The 16,367-nt window shown below is 36.5% G+C and overlaps 1 protein-coding gene across 2 annotated transcripts in view; it reads left to right on the top strand.

Annotated features, from left to right (window-relative positions):
* CDKAL1 (CDK5 regulatory subunit associated protein 1 like 1) overlaps positions 1-16,367 on the top strand; it is a 381,816-nt gene that overhangs the window by 234,282 nt on the left and 131,167 nt on the right. For both annotated transcript variants that reach the window (XM_039712037.1, XM_039712038.1), the window contains exons 10-11: positions 1,391-1,557; positions 16,153-16,298. In XM_039712037.1, coding sequence (XP_039567971.1) covers positions 1,391-1,557; positions 16,153-16,298 — 313 coding nt within the window. The remainder of the gene's footprint in view (positions 1-1,390; positions 1,558-16,152; positions 16,299-16,367) is intronic.

Genomic DNA, 16,367 nt, shown 5'->3' on the forward strand with positions numbered 1-16,367 from the left:
CTTCAAGAATGCTTTACACCAGACTTCTCTCAAGATACAAATTGTACATCTCCCTCACTAACCTATTCTTGAAGCAAAACTTAAGTAAGAAGTTTTCCAATTAACCTTAAATTTTTAAGCATTTTTCATTCTAAGTAATAAATTACCTTGAAAACATTTCTGCACCAACAGGATTAACTTTGATGCTCAGCATGGCTTGCCATTATTCTTGCAGTGAATTTAAGAGTAGAAGTCTTGGATTTACATTTTGTAAAACATTTGGTTTTCTAGGTTTATTGCTTTTTATGTGATTAAAGTCGGTGTATGTGCTTAAGTTTTCCTCATTTGAGTATAAATTTGTAACATAAGCATTTATATTTTCTGATACATTCTCTGCTGGCCCCAAAGTGTGCTTTGATGAATTATGCACCTTCTAGTGTTTGATAATTTCTTTTACCAGTTCATGATTGGTTTTAGAAGTTTAGCTCTTCATTGAGTTAATGCTGTCTTATCTTGCTGTGAATCACAGGTGTTTTCTTCACAGACACCCTGGGTTTGATGGTTTATTTCTTGCTTTGGGGTAGTAACGAAGGGTATAGAGGGATTGTATTGCAAAAAAGGATGAAGGCTGGGCAGGCTGGCAGAAGTGGCTGCATGAAACCTCAATGCTTTCAACTATTGTTAAAGGGTGGTACAATCTTCCTCTCTTTGGGTAGAAGGATATTATTACCAAATATCAGTGTTCAAGGTTGCTATTTACAATATAAATCAAATGCAGTACTTCCTTAGGCTCTGATTGATGGAAAATGAAGCATTAACTGCCAGGAAACAGGCTTTCCCCTATTATCACTCAGTCGTGCAGTGGTCACTAACCTTTTCAATACAACCTTAATATTTCATTGCTAATTGTATAATTTAAAGAATACAAGATTTTAATAGTTACTTCAGGAGGAATGTTAATCACAGTGCTTTACAGCTGGTTTTGCTCACTGGAAGCTTACCAGTTAATAAGCTAACTATTGTAATAACCATTAGTGCAAACTCTGCTTGGGTGATGTCTCTTGCGGTGTTTAATGAATTAGACTCAAAAAATAAAACAGAGTATTAAACTTGTCTGACTTGCTGTAGAGGCAGCACAGAATTAGTCATTGGCTGTGAATGTTAATCACTCCACAGCAATGATAATTTACAGCATTGTTGTAGCACTCTTGTGCTCATAAAATGAACTTAATAACCCACTGCTACCCATGGGATAAGCCTTCCTTCTCCTTCCCTCCCCTTTGCAATTGAATACCCAGTCTGGCTGCATAATAGCCATGTGAAATACTGCATTTAAAAGAGTGAGCAGCTGTATGATAAAATAAACAGCTCTAAAACAGATTTGTTAATTATCTCTTTCTTTTATTCACAGAGGGTGTTTGTGAGATATGGCTGACCAGTGAAGACACAGGGGCTTATGGCAGAGACATTGGCACAGATCTCCCCACGCTTCTGTGGAAGCTGGTTGAAGTTATTCCTGAGGGAGCTATGCTGAGGCTTGGCATGACAAACCCTCCCTATATTTTGGAGCATCTGGAGGTAAGGAAGAAAAGGAATCATTTATACACCAACATGGGCGTTCATTGAGTGAGTCAGCATGGAACCTTGTGTGAAGTGTCTTTCGTTTTAAGCAGTAGCTTAAAAACATAATAGACTTAAAATACATTTACAATATTAGACTAAAAGTGTAAAGCCATTTGCCTGACACAACAAGTTATTGAGATAATAAGATACTTAAGTAATTTTGGAATTATAATACTACTGAGATCTCTGACATGTAGGACTTTATTGTAGTGATGTTCATTTGTGTGTATATCTAGTGTTTCCAAGAACTAAAGGAAATGTCATTTGCAAGTGATGGACTATGGGATTGATTTTTTTTTTCCTGCTGCACCTTAAGACAAATATTTCCAGAAACACTATATGGTGGTCTCACTCAGTAATGTATTGATTATCCTACTTCTAGCGTGTTTAGAACTTTCATGATAAGAACTAGAAATATAAGTGCATATCTGTGTTTAAAATAAATGTAACAAAGCAGTTCAATGAAATTAGAGGTGTGAATTTGAAAGAGTAGCTTATTCATGCAGAGGAGGAAGTGAGTTTCTTCTGAAAGGTAGGTTGATTTTGATGGATTCTGTCACCTAATGAATTTATTGAAGTTCCTAGAAACTGTCCACAGAATGAACATAACTGTAAAGAGGAGGAAAAAAGGAGGGAAGGATATAGTTGAAAGTAAATTTTGTAACCATGTGCATGTTTAATACCCAGATAAGTAGCTGGTATCCGTGCTGCTTTCCCAAATGTAACATAGCATTAATAGTTGAACCTGTGTTTTCTTAAGATGTCAAGGACAGTATTTTCTTATCAGAGTGCTATAACTGCACCTTTGCCTATTGTTGAAGCACGTGGGCCAGAGGAATCTCATCTTGGTAGGAATAAGCAGGTTTTCACTTCTCTGGCAAAAGAATTTGAACTGCAAAAATTGCAAGAAACTTCCTGGGTTGCTCTTTAATTCTTTGGTTTAGTATATGCTTTACTAGGAGAGACTTTTAACTCAGCACTCTGAATAGGAGCCTTTAGGAAGCAGTGTGGTAGTGTTTTTCAGAATTTGCATTGTGTCTGGGACTCTCATATCTGCCACAAGCTTTTCTTCTTTTCTTTTTGTATTTTAACATTTTTCAGCATCTTGTACAAAAGCAAATCAAGCTTTTAGCAATTTTCACAGTTAGTTCCTTTGCTTTCATTTTTAGTTCATGTTATTAAAAGTGTTTTGGCATAGACTGCTGCTTTTGTCACTGCTGGTCATTGTATGACTGCTCTCAAAGCTTTAAAAAATAGAAAAATCAGTTGCTGTAAATAACAAACTGCTCTGATGAGATAAGGGACATTCTTGATATAATCCAAGAAAAGTGGAAAGAATGTTGCTTTCCTTCAATCATAGTAAGTATGAGCATGTCACAAATCTGTAAATTTATGATATATAGTCTTATTGTTTCTAAATTTTCCAGAAGGTGCTGTAGATAGGACTCATTTTTTTACCTGACTCATATTTAGGAAAAGTACTCTTATCTCTTTAAAAATGCATCTTCAGGTGTCATGGCAAAGGCAGAGGAATTCATGGAAGCCTATTGGAAATGTGTTTCTTAAGTGTTGCTGAGCAGAACATGTGTTTGCGTGCACCAGCTTTTTTGTGCAGTAGCAACATCTGCTGTTGCTCGTCCTCTTCAGTGTTCCATACAGTTTTCAATTTATATGATTCTTCTAAGGATTATTTAATCACATTTCCATGTTTCACGTGTGACCAAGAATTTCTGATCTTGAAATTTTGTGACATAATTTTTCTGATTTGTCAAACTAAATTAGTGAATTTTTTTTGTTTGTTTGTTTGTTTTTTGCATTTCTGTTTAATCTCCTTTTCCAAGCTTACCAGACTTTTCTCTGAAGGATCACTGGGGAATGTAAGCAGTCTCCTGTATATGTTTTCACCAAACAAAAGAAACTTTTTATTGTCAACATGCTTTTAATTTCCAGTTGATTAAAGGTAAAACTGTAATTTGTTTAAAAAACTAAAATTAAGTCAGAAGATGGTTAACCATCATGTCAGTTGATTAGGATAAAATCCAGATGTAGATCTGTTATCTCATAAGATATGAAAATGTGTTATTCATTGCAAACATATTTCATTAATTGTTTTAAAAGATGCTGCATTTTATTGATTTGTTTTTGAGAAGTCATCTTTCTAATTATGATGTTGTTTGGCTTTCTGTGAAAAATATTTACCTGAGAAAATGTACTAATCTTGTGTCACTTTTTGTATGCAATATAAAGTACAAAGTCATTCCAATCATGTATCTTTTTTAAAAAACAGATGTTTTTGGCATAAAATTGTACTCATGCAACTACTCGGCAGGGGTTTGTTTCACTTTCAAAATGATATGTGACATAGAGCAACAGTAGTCCTCTAAATGTAGAAATTAATTTTGAGATCTGGATAGTGCTTCCCTAAAGACTCAGCCAAAAAGCAAAAATTTTGATTTGTTCACTTTTCTTCCATACTTATTGGAGCTTACCTGCAGGTGAGACTGTTTCATCTGCCTCAGTGTCTGGGAATCAGTTTCATAGTCTCTACTAAGAAGTGGTAGCCAACAGTTCTGCTATTCCACTGGTGGAGGCCAGCACAAGGAGAGGAGGAGGAAGACAATTTCCCTTGGGTCAGGAGTGGTGGGATTAGAGCAGAGGAGGGGCAGAGAAAAGCTCCTGTGCAATGGGCATTAAGGGTCTTATGCTGGAAGGCTTGGTAGATTTGTAGGCCTGGGCCAGTGGCCATTCAAACTCAAGTTTGTTTCAGGTAGGGAGTCAGTTTAAGTTTTCATATGATTTAAAATAGCATAACCAGTGCCTTCAGGTACTGCTGTCAGATAAATGCCGTTCTGTACTTGATGATGTTTGTCATTTCAGAGGATGCTGTTTATTTCATGAAAATCCATACTATGCTTGTGTTTTGTGGTCTGACAATTTAGTACTTCAGTTTTTATTCAGTAAATAGGGTGGTAGAAGTGCCTTGTGTAGCATGAATCATCTTGGGACAAGAAGCAGGCATGCGCTTTCAGATTATAAATTCTGCATTCACTTGTGCCTTCTTGTCTAAAAAGAAAGATATGTTTGGAACCATGTAATGTTTTATAGTCATGCAAAATATTAGATGCTTTTTTTGGCATGCTGGATACTAACCTATGTAATTACAAAAAGAGCCTTTATCATAATTATTCAGGGTATAATCTAAAGTACTAGATTTTTTATCTGCTGTTTTCTTTAGCCACAGATGATGTCTGTGTTTACATTACTGCATAGTATGAAGTATTAAGAGGAGATGAGGAAAACATAGAATTTGGTGGTGAAGCCACTATGTATAAATTTATCTGCTGTTTGGAGTCTTTGTTTCAAGATAAATGTAATTCTCTTAATCAAACTTTCCCACTACCCATGATCCAAAACTGTTTCAAATACATACCATTAGTTTGAATCCTGCTGTTTCCCATGTGGATGGAGTACATTCATGGTGAACCTGGAGTATGGCTACTGCTCTGATTTCCTTAGAAGCTAATTTAGTTTGTCTACTGCAAAGTTCACTCCAGACTGAAAGAACCGATGGCTGTGAAGGGAGCATGAGGAACTGCATTTTAAAATTTCATTGCTGCTTTCAGTGGGCACATCAAAGTGAGCACAGCAAATCCTGGCAGGACTTCTCCAGCATGAGGTTTGAGTTATGACAGAGAGGATTATTTGTGGTGTTCAAAGAAACTGAATGACCAGAGACTCGAATTCTCGGTTGTGGCACTATGACTGAGAAAGAAGTTAGTTTGGTTTACCTACAGGAGACATCCTCAGTTTTCCTCTCAGAGAAAACCAGGCCAAACAATGGAGAGAGTATTGCATTTTCCAAAGTGCTCTCACAGTCTTAGCAGTCTGTTTGAATGGATCCAGCCTGAAGCATATAGCTTGCTTATTTCAAGGTTGGTCTCAAACTGAGAGAGTGTTTTTGAAACACACCCTTGCCAGGTGTCTGTCCTATCTTAAAATGTTGATGCAACATTACATTGAGGAAAACTTGGGATTTTATCTACATGGAAGAAAATTTTAATAAACAGACATGGACTATGAAAATAATTTGCCCCAAAATTTTTTTTTGTTTCACATAGTCCTGGAAAAACCTGCAAGGAGTGTATGTGTGTATGGTTACCCTGTGCTTGTTCATATGTCTTTGCACAGAGCTACTGCTCTAGTTACACACACTGCCAGATGTCAAAGATTTTATCACCCCATGGTATCATCATGTAGTAAACGTACAGTATATATACAGTGTATATAAGGAATACCCTGCTTTAGAGGTAACCTCCAGACATTTTTTCCTCAGTCATATGATGAAGCTACTCGCTAGTGCTCTGGTGAGACAGTGTTTAACATCCACTTCAAGTGACTGATGGAAAGGGAGGGTTGGGAAAACTCCATTAAAGCAATGGTAGTAGATAAATGATGAATGGGAATTAGTCTGAAAAGTAAAAAAATAAGGTAAAAATAGAAAATAAAGTAAAATAGTACAAAGTAAAATGTAAAAATAAGGTGAAATTAATGTTCATGCCATAGTGTTAGATACTGATTTTGCCTTGACTATATTTCACTTTTCCTTGGGTTGAAACTTAATTTTCTTTTTAAGTTATCCAGGGCTCTGTCCAAATCACAAGGGACTCTAGATCATCCAGACTGTAAAAGGGCAGGGACTCACATCTCAGCCTTAGCTTGCCTCCTTTGTGGATTTAACATAATCCCAGAGTTGTCTGGGATTTTAGTATGGCACTTTCTGTGAGTGATGGGATGCTTCCAAATCTGTATAAAGGAGGCAGTTCACACCTGCCATTCCCGTAAGTGCTTAATTTCACATGACTAGATGAGTAGTCGTCTTTGTCACCTGTCAAAATGAGTCTGTCTCAAACCATACTATATGCCATCTGTGGGCTGTATCTCCGTTATTAATTCAGGACATTTGAGTGATGCACCAGCCATTGAGATGGAGTCTGCATGGCAGCAGAGCCTCTAAATGCAGAAGGTGTGCCAAGTGTACTACGAGTCGCAGTAGTATTTCTTTGCTCTTTTGCTTTGATTTTTGTGTCAGCTCGGTGTTTGTGTTTCTTAACCTCATTGAAGCTGATACCCTACAGATGGCTCCCTCAAACGTGCCCTGACACAGCACATAGGAAATTGTTACAGTATTACAGTAAAATTACTAATTCGCTTTTCTTTTTTCTCTGTTGTCCTTTTTTTCCTCTGAGTGCACCAAGCGTTTTTGAGTGTTGTGCATAAGCTCAAGTTTTGAATAACCTCGAGTGAAAGCTGATTTGAATTACTTTTAAAAAGGGAATAATATGCACACATTCCTCAATGGCAAATAAAAGGGCAGCATAATTTCAAGAATTAAAAGGACTTTAGGGCATGTATTTGCTTTGTTTCCAGTATTATTTTTTGTCATTTTCATAGACTGTTGCTTTTGAAAGTGCCAATTAAAATCTGTTGATTTGACCAGAAAAAAAATGAAAACTACAGCATACATTTAAATAAATGAATAGTTAAGCCCCTGACTTCTTATTACTGTGAGTTTTGTAGTGTTTTGTACTCGGTGGACCATGCAACTTTTTCTTGCTCTAATTACAAAGTTGTCTCTCTGCAAACTGTGTCTGTTTTGCTAGCAGTATAATTGAAAGGAACCTCAGATAATAAAGGGAGGTGTATGGGGCAATTGCCTCTATCCTCCTGAAAAAAATAAAAGGTGAGGTATGAAGGGATGTTTACTATTTCCTTTGGTATTATGTTAAATGCTTGTTTGTCCTATGGAATCTGTATGTGCATCTTTGCTTACTCTCTGTGTTCCTGGTTTTTATTTTTTAGTACTAAAATGGTCTGTCTCTCCTGTTCTTCCTCTCAAAGCATTCTTTGTCTTTGGGGTTTTCAAATATAGCACATTTCCTTTAAATTACTCCTTAAGACAGTGTCATGGGAACATGAGCTCACCCCAGAGTCAATGTACTTTTTTATATTATGGAGCTGGGAAATGGATGAAACTCTGCTGTGCTTTGGGATACATTTTGTCATGCCATTTTCTCTAATCTAGAATTCTAACATCTCATACACAGCAGATCCTAACGTCTGTAAATGCTTGGTGACATGTTCGTTTCCAGCTGGTAGAATGTGATTTGGCTTAATAAATGTCAAAATAAGAACCCATTTTACTCTTCCTGAAGGTTTTATGCTGTATTTGTGAATATTGGGTTCTGTCAAAAACCTTAGCAAATTGGGAACTTTGAACAATAAAGGTTTCCTTCCAGACAGCATGGAAGGGAATATTTGTGTTTTTGGGAATGAAGCTCATGTTCTTTATAATACTAGTAGAAAAAATGCTTTGAGATACACAAAGAACTGGCTTTATTTATGCAAAATTCAGTTTTCCATCATGACAGAATATTTTATGCATGCATCTAGTGCTCTTCTATATTTAATAATCTGTGAATAAAAACTTGTATTGCAAAAAGGGGTTAACATTAAGTAGCACACTGCTTGACCAGTTAAATCTGTGCATATTAGTTGTACCTTAGTTATGATTTGCTCATATGAATGTTTTTCTTGCTTGTTAGACTGCCTGAGAATGAAGAGTATTTAAATGCAGACAGATCCACACTCAATCTTGTGCTGAGTGGCAGGCTGTCAATTACTTACAGTACTGTCTCAGCCCAGCAGTCCTTTGGAGCTGGAGCTTCTGGTGAATCACTAGCAGAAAATAAAAATCACCAGTAATTGAGCAATATGCTAAAAGAGTGGGAAATGCATATATGGGATAGGGCATTTGTGCTAAATAAAAGTAGGATTTTTTATCAGTTGCCATGGACTTCAAGGCATTGAGGTAGAAGCTATTGTCAAACGTAGAGCTTGCATAACAAACTGTGCCATCTTCTTTTAATATTTCTGCATTCATTGTTAAACAAATAGCATCTCACTTTCCTAGTTATTTATTGTAATAAGTAAAGTTCTACCAACTACTCTCCATGCTGTTTCAAAAGCTTCTATTTAGTTTAGATGCATAAACCCTTTTGTTTTCTTTGATAGATGAGCTGTCACATTCCCTGTGCTTTGCAGCATCATCTACATAATCTTCAGTAAGACTGCTTGCTTCGTTAGGCTTTGGCATTTGTTTAAAAAAAAAGGTTGATTTTCTTGAGGTGAAGATTTTCTTTAAAAATGAGAAAAAGAAAAGACATTGCGTTCTAGAAACTATAATAAAACTGCACAGTAATATTTGCTTTGTGTTGTTGTACCACTGTTAATCAAGGAAAAGACGTAAAATCTCTTCTCACTCTTGAATTCAATTGGTTTAGCTCTGTTAAACGTGCAAGGGTTACTGAAAAATTTAAGTTCGATGATGAAAATCTTGTTATAGTTTGGAATATTTTTATTCTGTTTTACTATGAAATTTAGGTCAGTTCACAAAGAAAGTGATATTATTTGCCTAAAAGTTTAAGTTTTGATTAAAACCTTCTACTGTTTTCCTTCCACTGGAACCTGCTAAAGCAGTTGCTATTTTATTGTACTTTCTTGTTTGGAATGAAGGGAAACAATAGAGAGGCTGCCTGGCACTGCCCCGTCTTGGTGCAGATGAACTCTGGAGGGGTGTGCAATCCATTCTATGTCTTCCTTCTGAGGAGAAACCATCAATTCTTTTCTGTCCTATGGGATTCTCATTTTTGAGCTGGAGAACAAATTCATAGTATGGATGAAACTAGCAATTAATTTCACTCATTCAGCTTTTTGAAGACAGAAAGATAGTGTGACAATCCTGCTTGCATATTGTTTTTGCTTCTCTATGCTATAATTAATTTTCAAGGTTTTATTAGCAGAAAGTATGATTGAGACAGAGTTATTTAAAATAGCAGTGTGCTGTTGCAATAAATCACCTTTTTAGGGACCTTCCCAATAGGTGTTTCTAATACATATTGAAAAAAGGAGTATTAATTTACTTCTGGGAAAAAAATACTTCATTTGAGGAGTGCTTAATTATGAGAAATTAGAGAGGACCATAGAGAAAATTTTTTAATAAGTGTATTTTCTGGCATGTCAGAATTAATAATTTCACAAGAAATTAGTATTAGCTCTTTGGCTGGCTGGTTTGAAGTCATTAAACCATTGCTCTAACCATTAGCGAAATGTACACTTTACCATAAAATGAATCAGTTTTTGGAACTGGACAAACAGCACTCTGAAGCTTCACAAAGGTTCTTTAGGATTGTAATGATGGCTGCAGCAGCCAGCTCTAACAGGTACACTTTACCTTAAAATGAATCAGTTTTTGGAACTGGACAAACAGCACTCTGAAGCTTCACAAAGGTTCTTTAGGATTGTAATGATGGCTGCAGCAGCAACAATAACAGTTCTCATGTTTGAAAGCACTGAACCATTGTCCTGCATGGTGCACAGAAATTAGTGTGGTGTAATGCTGAATGAAGGTGTCACTGAATCAGCTCTGTTTTGCTGAGGGGGAGACTCAGATGTGCTTGAGCTCATGGTTCATCCCAGGCTGAGTAATAGCAATCCACCAAATGGAGATGCTGATGCTTAACATTTTACCCAAAATCAGTCTGCTTTCATATTGAAAGCAAATTGTGATAGGGAAGCCAGCTTGCTTATTGTGAAGAATATCAGGAACCAAAGTTTAAGATGTCTGTACTGGGAGTTACTGGTTTTGTCAGAAAATGTGAATAAATGGTACTGTGCAAGAAGTTTCTTTTTATTCTTGGATATAACATGTATAATCTTAGAACCATATCCACCTGTTAACAGAATAGGAGAAACCTTGATATTTTTGTGTTTACAAATCAGGTACCTAGCATATTTGGTGTTGTGTGTTTCCTTTGTACACTGACTCATGGGAAGAGATGTGAAAAATTTCAGCTGAAGCATTGGACTGTGAAATGCAGTATTGTATTGTAGTTGCTATCTGAATATAATTTCTTGTGCAGGAACTCAAGTTAGCTTGTGCTCTTGTTTAATAAAGGAAGATGTGGCAAGCTCTTCAAGGCCTATTAGGTGGTTTTGGTATGGAATGGTTTGCCATGTTTTTTTAATAGATTAGGCTTAATACGTATTAAGCTTTGAGGGAGGAAAAATTTGCTTAGCTAGCTATGGTTTGTCTGTTTTCTGAGGCTGGAAGCAGTAGAGAGATCCCACACCTAGGAGAACAGCTGGGAGCAGCTAGGGCTGAACATATGACTCTCACGGCTAGTTTTCCTATCAGCAAAACACAGCTTGCAGTCTGGTTTATATCCACTTCCAAGGGTGGCCTGAGCTAATACCAGTTTTCTGTTTGGTAATGTAGAAGGCATTTTTCCCATATGGCAAAACAGATTTCTGCCCTCCATCTGGCAACCCAAAGATTTGATTTTAAGGTTCAAATTACATTGGCTAGAATTGCATGGGCTTTTAACTGCTCCAGTGTGACCTGCCTTTATCCTAATGACAGGATAAAGACCTGAGCATGTCATGTCATGTTACATGGAGTAGAGGTTGCCACTAAGCTTGCCCATCGTATGGCTTCAGCACATGTCCCCCAGTTCATACACAGATGAGGGAGAGGCACTGCCTTCCAACCAGTATCCTCAGGGACATCCCACACGTTCTTAGTTTTTTAAAGCCCCATTACTCACAGGGGGTGGGAAGTAGTGGGAGAGTTCCCTGTTCATTTGTTTTAACAAAACTGCAATGGGTTTTCCAGACTGGATCATAACTGTGTCATCATTCCCGTGCCTGCATCACAAGATCACATCTGTTCCTGAGCTGCACTGCAGCAGAGGAATTTATAAAATGGGCCACAGACACTTGATTTTCATCCAGACTGTGCTGGTGGTAGCACCACTCAGCTTCTGAAAGACAGCGGTCAGCAGACACCCCTCGTGACATATCCCAAACTAATATCTGCCACAAAGGGATGAAGTTTTGAGGGAGTGCCATTTTGTCATGTTTCCATATGGACGAGGATTTCTTTGGGCTTCACTGCTGGCAGAGGACAAAATCCTTTTGCTAGCAAGCAAGCTATTCACATTATCGTGACACAAACACAAGACAGAATTCAAATACTTGGATTTTTGCCTGCTTTAGGTAAGGGGAAAGAATTGCTGTCTGAACAGCTTGCTGGTACTGACATAAAGATGCACAGATATTGATGTTTATTGTCTCTGCAATTTTCTATGGTTGCACATGGTGTCATTGCAAACAGGAGGTGTGATTTTCTGGTTAGATGGTTAAATTTGTGTATTGTAATTGCTAGGATAAAATACACTGGCTAGATAGAAATCTTTCTGGTAATGTGCTTTGTGTTCTAATGTACTCCAGCTGCTAAGGACTGGAAAAAATATTTCATATGTGGTCAGTATCCTAAAGGATGTTTGAGATACATTGTTATTTTCCAAATGTAGATGATGCCTATTTTTGTAGAGTCAGGTTAAAACAAATTGTGCTACTTTTTGACCTTTTCCTACATGATACTTCATTTTTGTGTAGTGCATCCCTTCATTCACAGACACATTATCAGATTCCAGGGAATAGCAAGAAAAGGCAATCAGCCATTTCAGTCATGATGAAAGACAGAAAGTTTCTTTCACAGTGATATAGTTTCTTTCACAGTCATATAGTTAATTTATTGTTTCCAGATGGAAATAAAATTCTAGATTATTTTTTTCTAACTGAAAAATGTAATTATACCTAGTAATGCAGAGCACTTCAGAAAAAAAATAAATGTATATAATTATAAAAAAAACAACAGGAAACAGATGCTAAGCTTAAAATGTCGAAACACGGTGAAGTAAAAATATGCATTAGCCCATGATGGCCTTCAAATACTCTTTGGGATATTAACTAATAGTTTTATTCAGTGATGAAATCTGATATTCTACTTGCAGTCTATAGTATGGGAAAATCTGTCAGCATTGACTAAATATGACTGTTAAGTGCAGAGTAGTTGTAATTTAATCAAACCTATCTGGCAAAGAACTTCAGTGTTTTTTTAGTGGTAGGGAGGATGAAAGATGAGACTGCAACAGTCTTACCTTAAAGCTACAGGTTAGAATGTGATATTTCTATCTGAACAGTGCAAAGTTTAGAAGATTGATTTATCCAGATTTCTCATGCAATCATGCAAAGCTTTTGTTTAATTCATTATTATGTTTCCTTCTGAGTGGCTCACTCAGAGTTTCTGGTTATAAAAGGTAAATTTGAGACCACCAGCAGTACTTAGACGTGAATGACAATGAAACAGTGGATCATCAGGTGTTCCTGTCTTGTGTTTGGTTTGTGTTAATAATTTGTGTTGTGCTAAAATTCACAAAATTAATCATTACAATCCTCAAGTACCTGCTGGGAAATCGGTTTATCAGTAGGATCTTTGATTCAAAGCACATGCAGTGCATTTTGTGTAGCTTTAGATACAGAAAGCAAGTAAAGAAAAGGAGTTCACAGTATGAAGAACTGTTTGCAACCTCCTCATCTCTAGGAGGAGCTTTGACTGTCCAGAACATCACTGAAACCCATGACCACAGTAGCCAGGCTGCGTTAGTGTTCCCAGACAGATGTGTGTGTATTGCATGTGAATTGCTGATACACATGACAAGCGATTTACTTGCTAAAGAATGCCATTTCTTTTGATATGGAGTATCTTTCTGAACCAATATGATGCAGTGGAATAGTCAATAATGTTTTTGAGCTTACAGCTTTAGCTTTTACTGTATGCAGGGTTCTGTAGGGATAGTTGAAAAGTTCAGTTAACTGATGCCAGGCATTTTGCATCCCATTGGTACAGAACCAAGGGTAATTACTTCAAATGACAACAGTTGTGTTCTTAATCTTGAAAGTTATCAACAACAGTGATTGCAGAAAACATACGTTTTCTTTCTTTTATGTGGGGAATAAATTTAAGAAGCAATTCTGATTAGTCTTGTTTAACACTGGCTGTTGGACACCATTGGTTTAGTTCCTCTTACAGGAAGTGCAGTCAGAAGCTCCCTCTTGGCCACATCCCCCTGAAAAAGTTCAACTGTGAGACAGCAGGATTCTGCATGCTACTGGCAGACCAGCAGCTAGTGGCTTTAGGGTTGGTTGGGTGCTTTGGTTTTTTTGAATCCTCTGAGCAGGAAAACCCTTCTGAGATTTTAGAATTTGGTTTTCATTCTTCATACTTCACCATAACGTTTTCATTGTTTAAGATGAATATGAGGAATAAAACAAACATTTTATATAACTAGAGAATTTCCACATCCGTGACTTTAAAAATCAAAACTTTGTGGTAAAACAAGGTAAGATTTTTAAAAATCTAATATTTCTATCACAAATAAACAGAGTGAATCTGTTTGGGTTTTTGTTCTATCAGATGATTCTCAACCTTACGAAAGCAGAAATAAAATAACACCTTCATATCTAGAAATTCTAATAAATGATTTATTACTCTCAAAAAGAATTCACAAACTGATCTCATATTAAAAAGTCTGTTATAAAGAAGATGCAAAATTTGAGAGGAGTGGCAAAAAGATGTTTTCCTATGTCTTAGGGCAAGTTATTTTTAAGAACTTGGTAGATTTAGAAGCATGTTGTGAAACATGATTTTCATTGGTGCCTTCTATCATAGATTTGCTTTTGAACACTGAATAAAGTACTTGTGGTCCATAGCTTAATTTTTAGCTCATGTTTTTAGAAACATATTTGATTACTGATAAATAGAAAAGTCACAGATGACTACAAGGATGCTTCATATGAATTACATTCATAAGATATTCTAAAGCTTGAAAAAAGAAGGTTTCCCAATTTTAGGTACTTGTTCTGTAAATTTCATTTTTGAAAATACATTCTAGCTGAACATGTGCAATTATTAAGGGCACAGATAAGTATACTTCAATTTGAATTGGAGACAAAGTCTGTGTGGATGCATGGTGGCCTTTTCTTCAATCTTTTTTCATGAAACCAGCTACCTCCAGCTTCCACTGAGAGCCAGGTTCACTGCACACAGCCTTTCTGTGTATCAAATTGTGTGCAATTCTGTGTATCAAATTGAGTTTACGTACCTGAGATGGAATAGCTGTTGCCTTGAATAATGTAACCACTTCTCTGAGACATTTATGTAATAGGATCTTAGACAGAAACTTTCAAAACTGCTTCCAGAAGTGATTTGATAGCATTTCGGGTTTTGTACACATCTGTTTGTCAGATGAAAAGTGAGTATCAGGAGAGAATTTTTTTGTTCTTGTTCTAAAAATCAGTGTTTTTAAAAGCTGAGTTCCTGCAAGTGAAAAGGCATTAGGATATCTGCCTTCTCTTTGAAAAATCTAGGGCAGCCTTTTAGAAATACAGACAGAAAATCTAGATGCATGACTAATATTGCTGATTAATGGTCTGGAAGAATTTGTAAATAGCTGCATCTTAAAAAGTAAATATGGCAGCAGTATGTGTTGTCAGACAGAGTATCTGTGCCATCAGAGAAAACAAGAGACATGGCCTGAGTGAGCCTGACTGGAGCACACAGAATGTACTGGCAGAAGAGCAGTGCTCAGTCCCAGGCCATTTCCTGTATGCCCACAGCTCAGGGAAGAAGGGAAAACCATATGTGAAGACCTGGCTGTTCATGGAATATAGTGCTTTATCCAGGTTTGCTTATTTGTTGCAGGACAAAGATCAACAAGCAGTATGGTACCATATTGCATGCAGTCTCAATGCTGGTTGGTTTCAACTTTAGAAAAAAATACTTGCAGCTTGACTGTATGTCCTTAATTGGTTAAATAATAAAAATGAGAGAAATCAGACCACCATATTCTATTCCCTGTCTCTCATTCCTTCACCTTGCCAAGCCTCTGCTGGGGAGTTGGTTTGGTTTTCATTAGGAGGTTTGGTTTTGCATTTTGCTATTACATTTACTTTTTTTCCCCTGACCTTTTGCATTTGTACAAAATGTATCACATCCTGTGTCTCGTTCCAAGCTGTTGCTCCAGTTACCCCTGATTAATTCTATTCATATTATAGCCAAACACTTTTAATTTCACTCCTTTTCTCTGAAATAATACAGGTAACATTTCAGACCACTATTGGAGCACATTTGCAATTGATGACGTGTATCTTATTTGGCAACTGGTCAACTTTAGGGATGCTCCAATTATAGACATTCTCATGTTGGTATCTTAGAAGTTACTTCACTCTAACAAGAAAACAACTAACCCTTGGCATCTTCTGAAAACAGCCACTATCTGAAATTACTAGTTTGCATAATACTTTGCCTCTAAAATTTTATTTTAATTGTGTAATCAATACTACATAGGGAATGTGATCCCTATCTCAAAGGAAATTCAATTTCATCACTTTCTTTTTATTTTTTCTTTAAAAAAAAATGCTTTCCAATATTTTCACCTGTCCCTACTGTTCAAAATTGCGCTGCGGCAATTTACTATTGTTTGGGTTTTAGAAGTATTACTACTGATACTTACCCCATATATTATTTTGAGTTTTCTGTATTATTTTCATTATGCTTTTAAAGCTTCTTTTTCTTTTTATAACTCTTAGGAAATGGCCAAGATTCTCAATCATCCAAGAGTATATGCTTTTCTGCACATACCAGTCCAGTCAGCCTCTGACAGTGTGCTCATGGACATGAAAAGAGAATACTGTGTGGCAGACTTCAAACAAGTAGTGGATTTCCTTAAAGAAAAGTAAGTCTACCAATAATTGAGAAAATGACAGTGTTAGGTTTGTTGCAATGTCAAGAACATGTGGCTGAA

This window comes from Passer montanus, unplaced genomic scaffold, assembly GCF_014805655.1.
Source record: "Passer montanus isolate IOZ18808 unplaced genomic scaffold, ASM1480565v1 scaffold26, whole genome shotgun sequence".
NCBI lineage: Eukaryota > Metazoa > Chordata > Aves > Passeriformes > Passeridae > Passer > Passer montanus.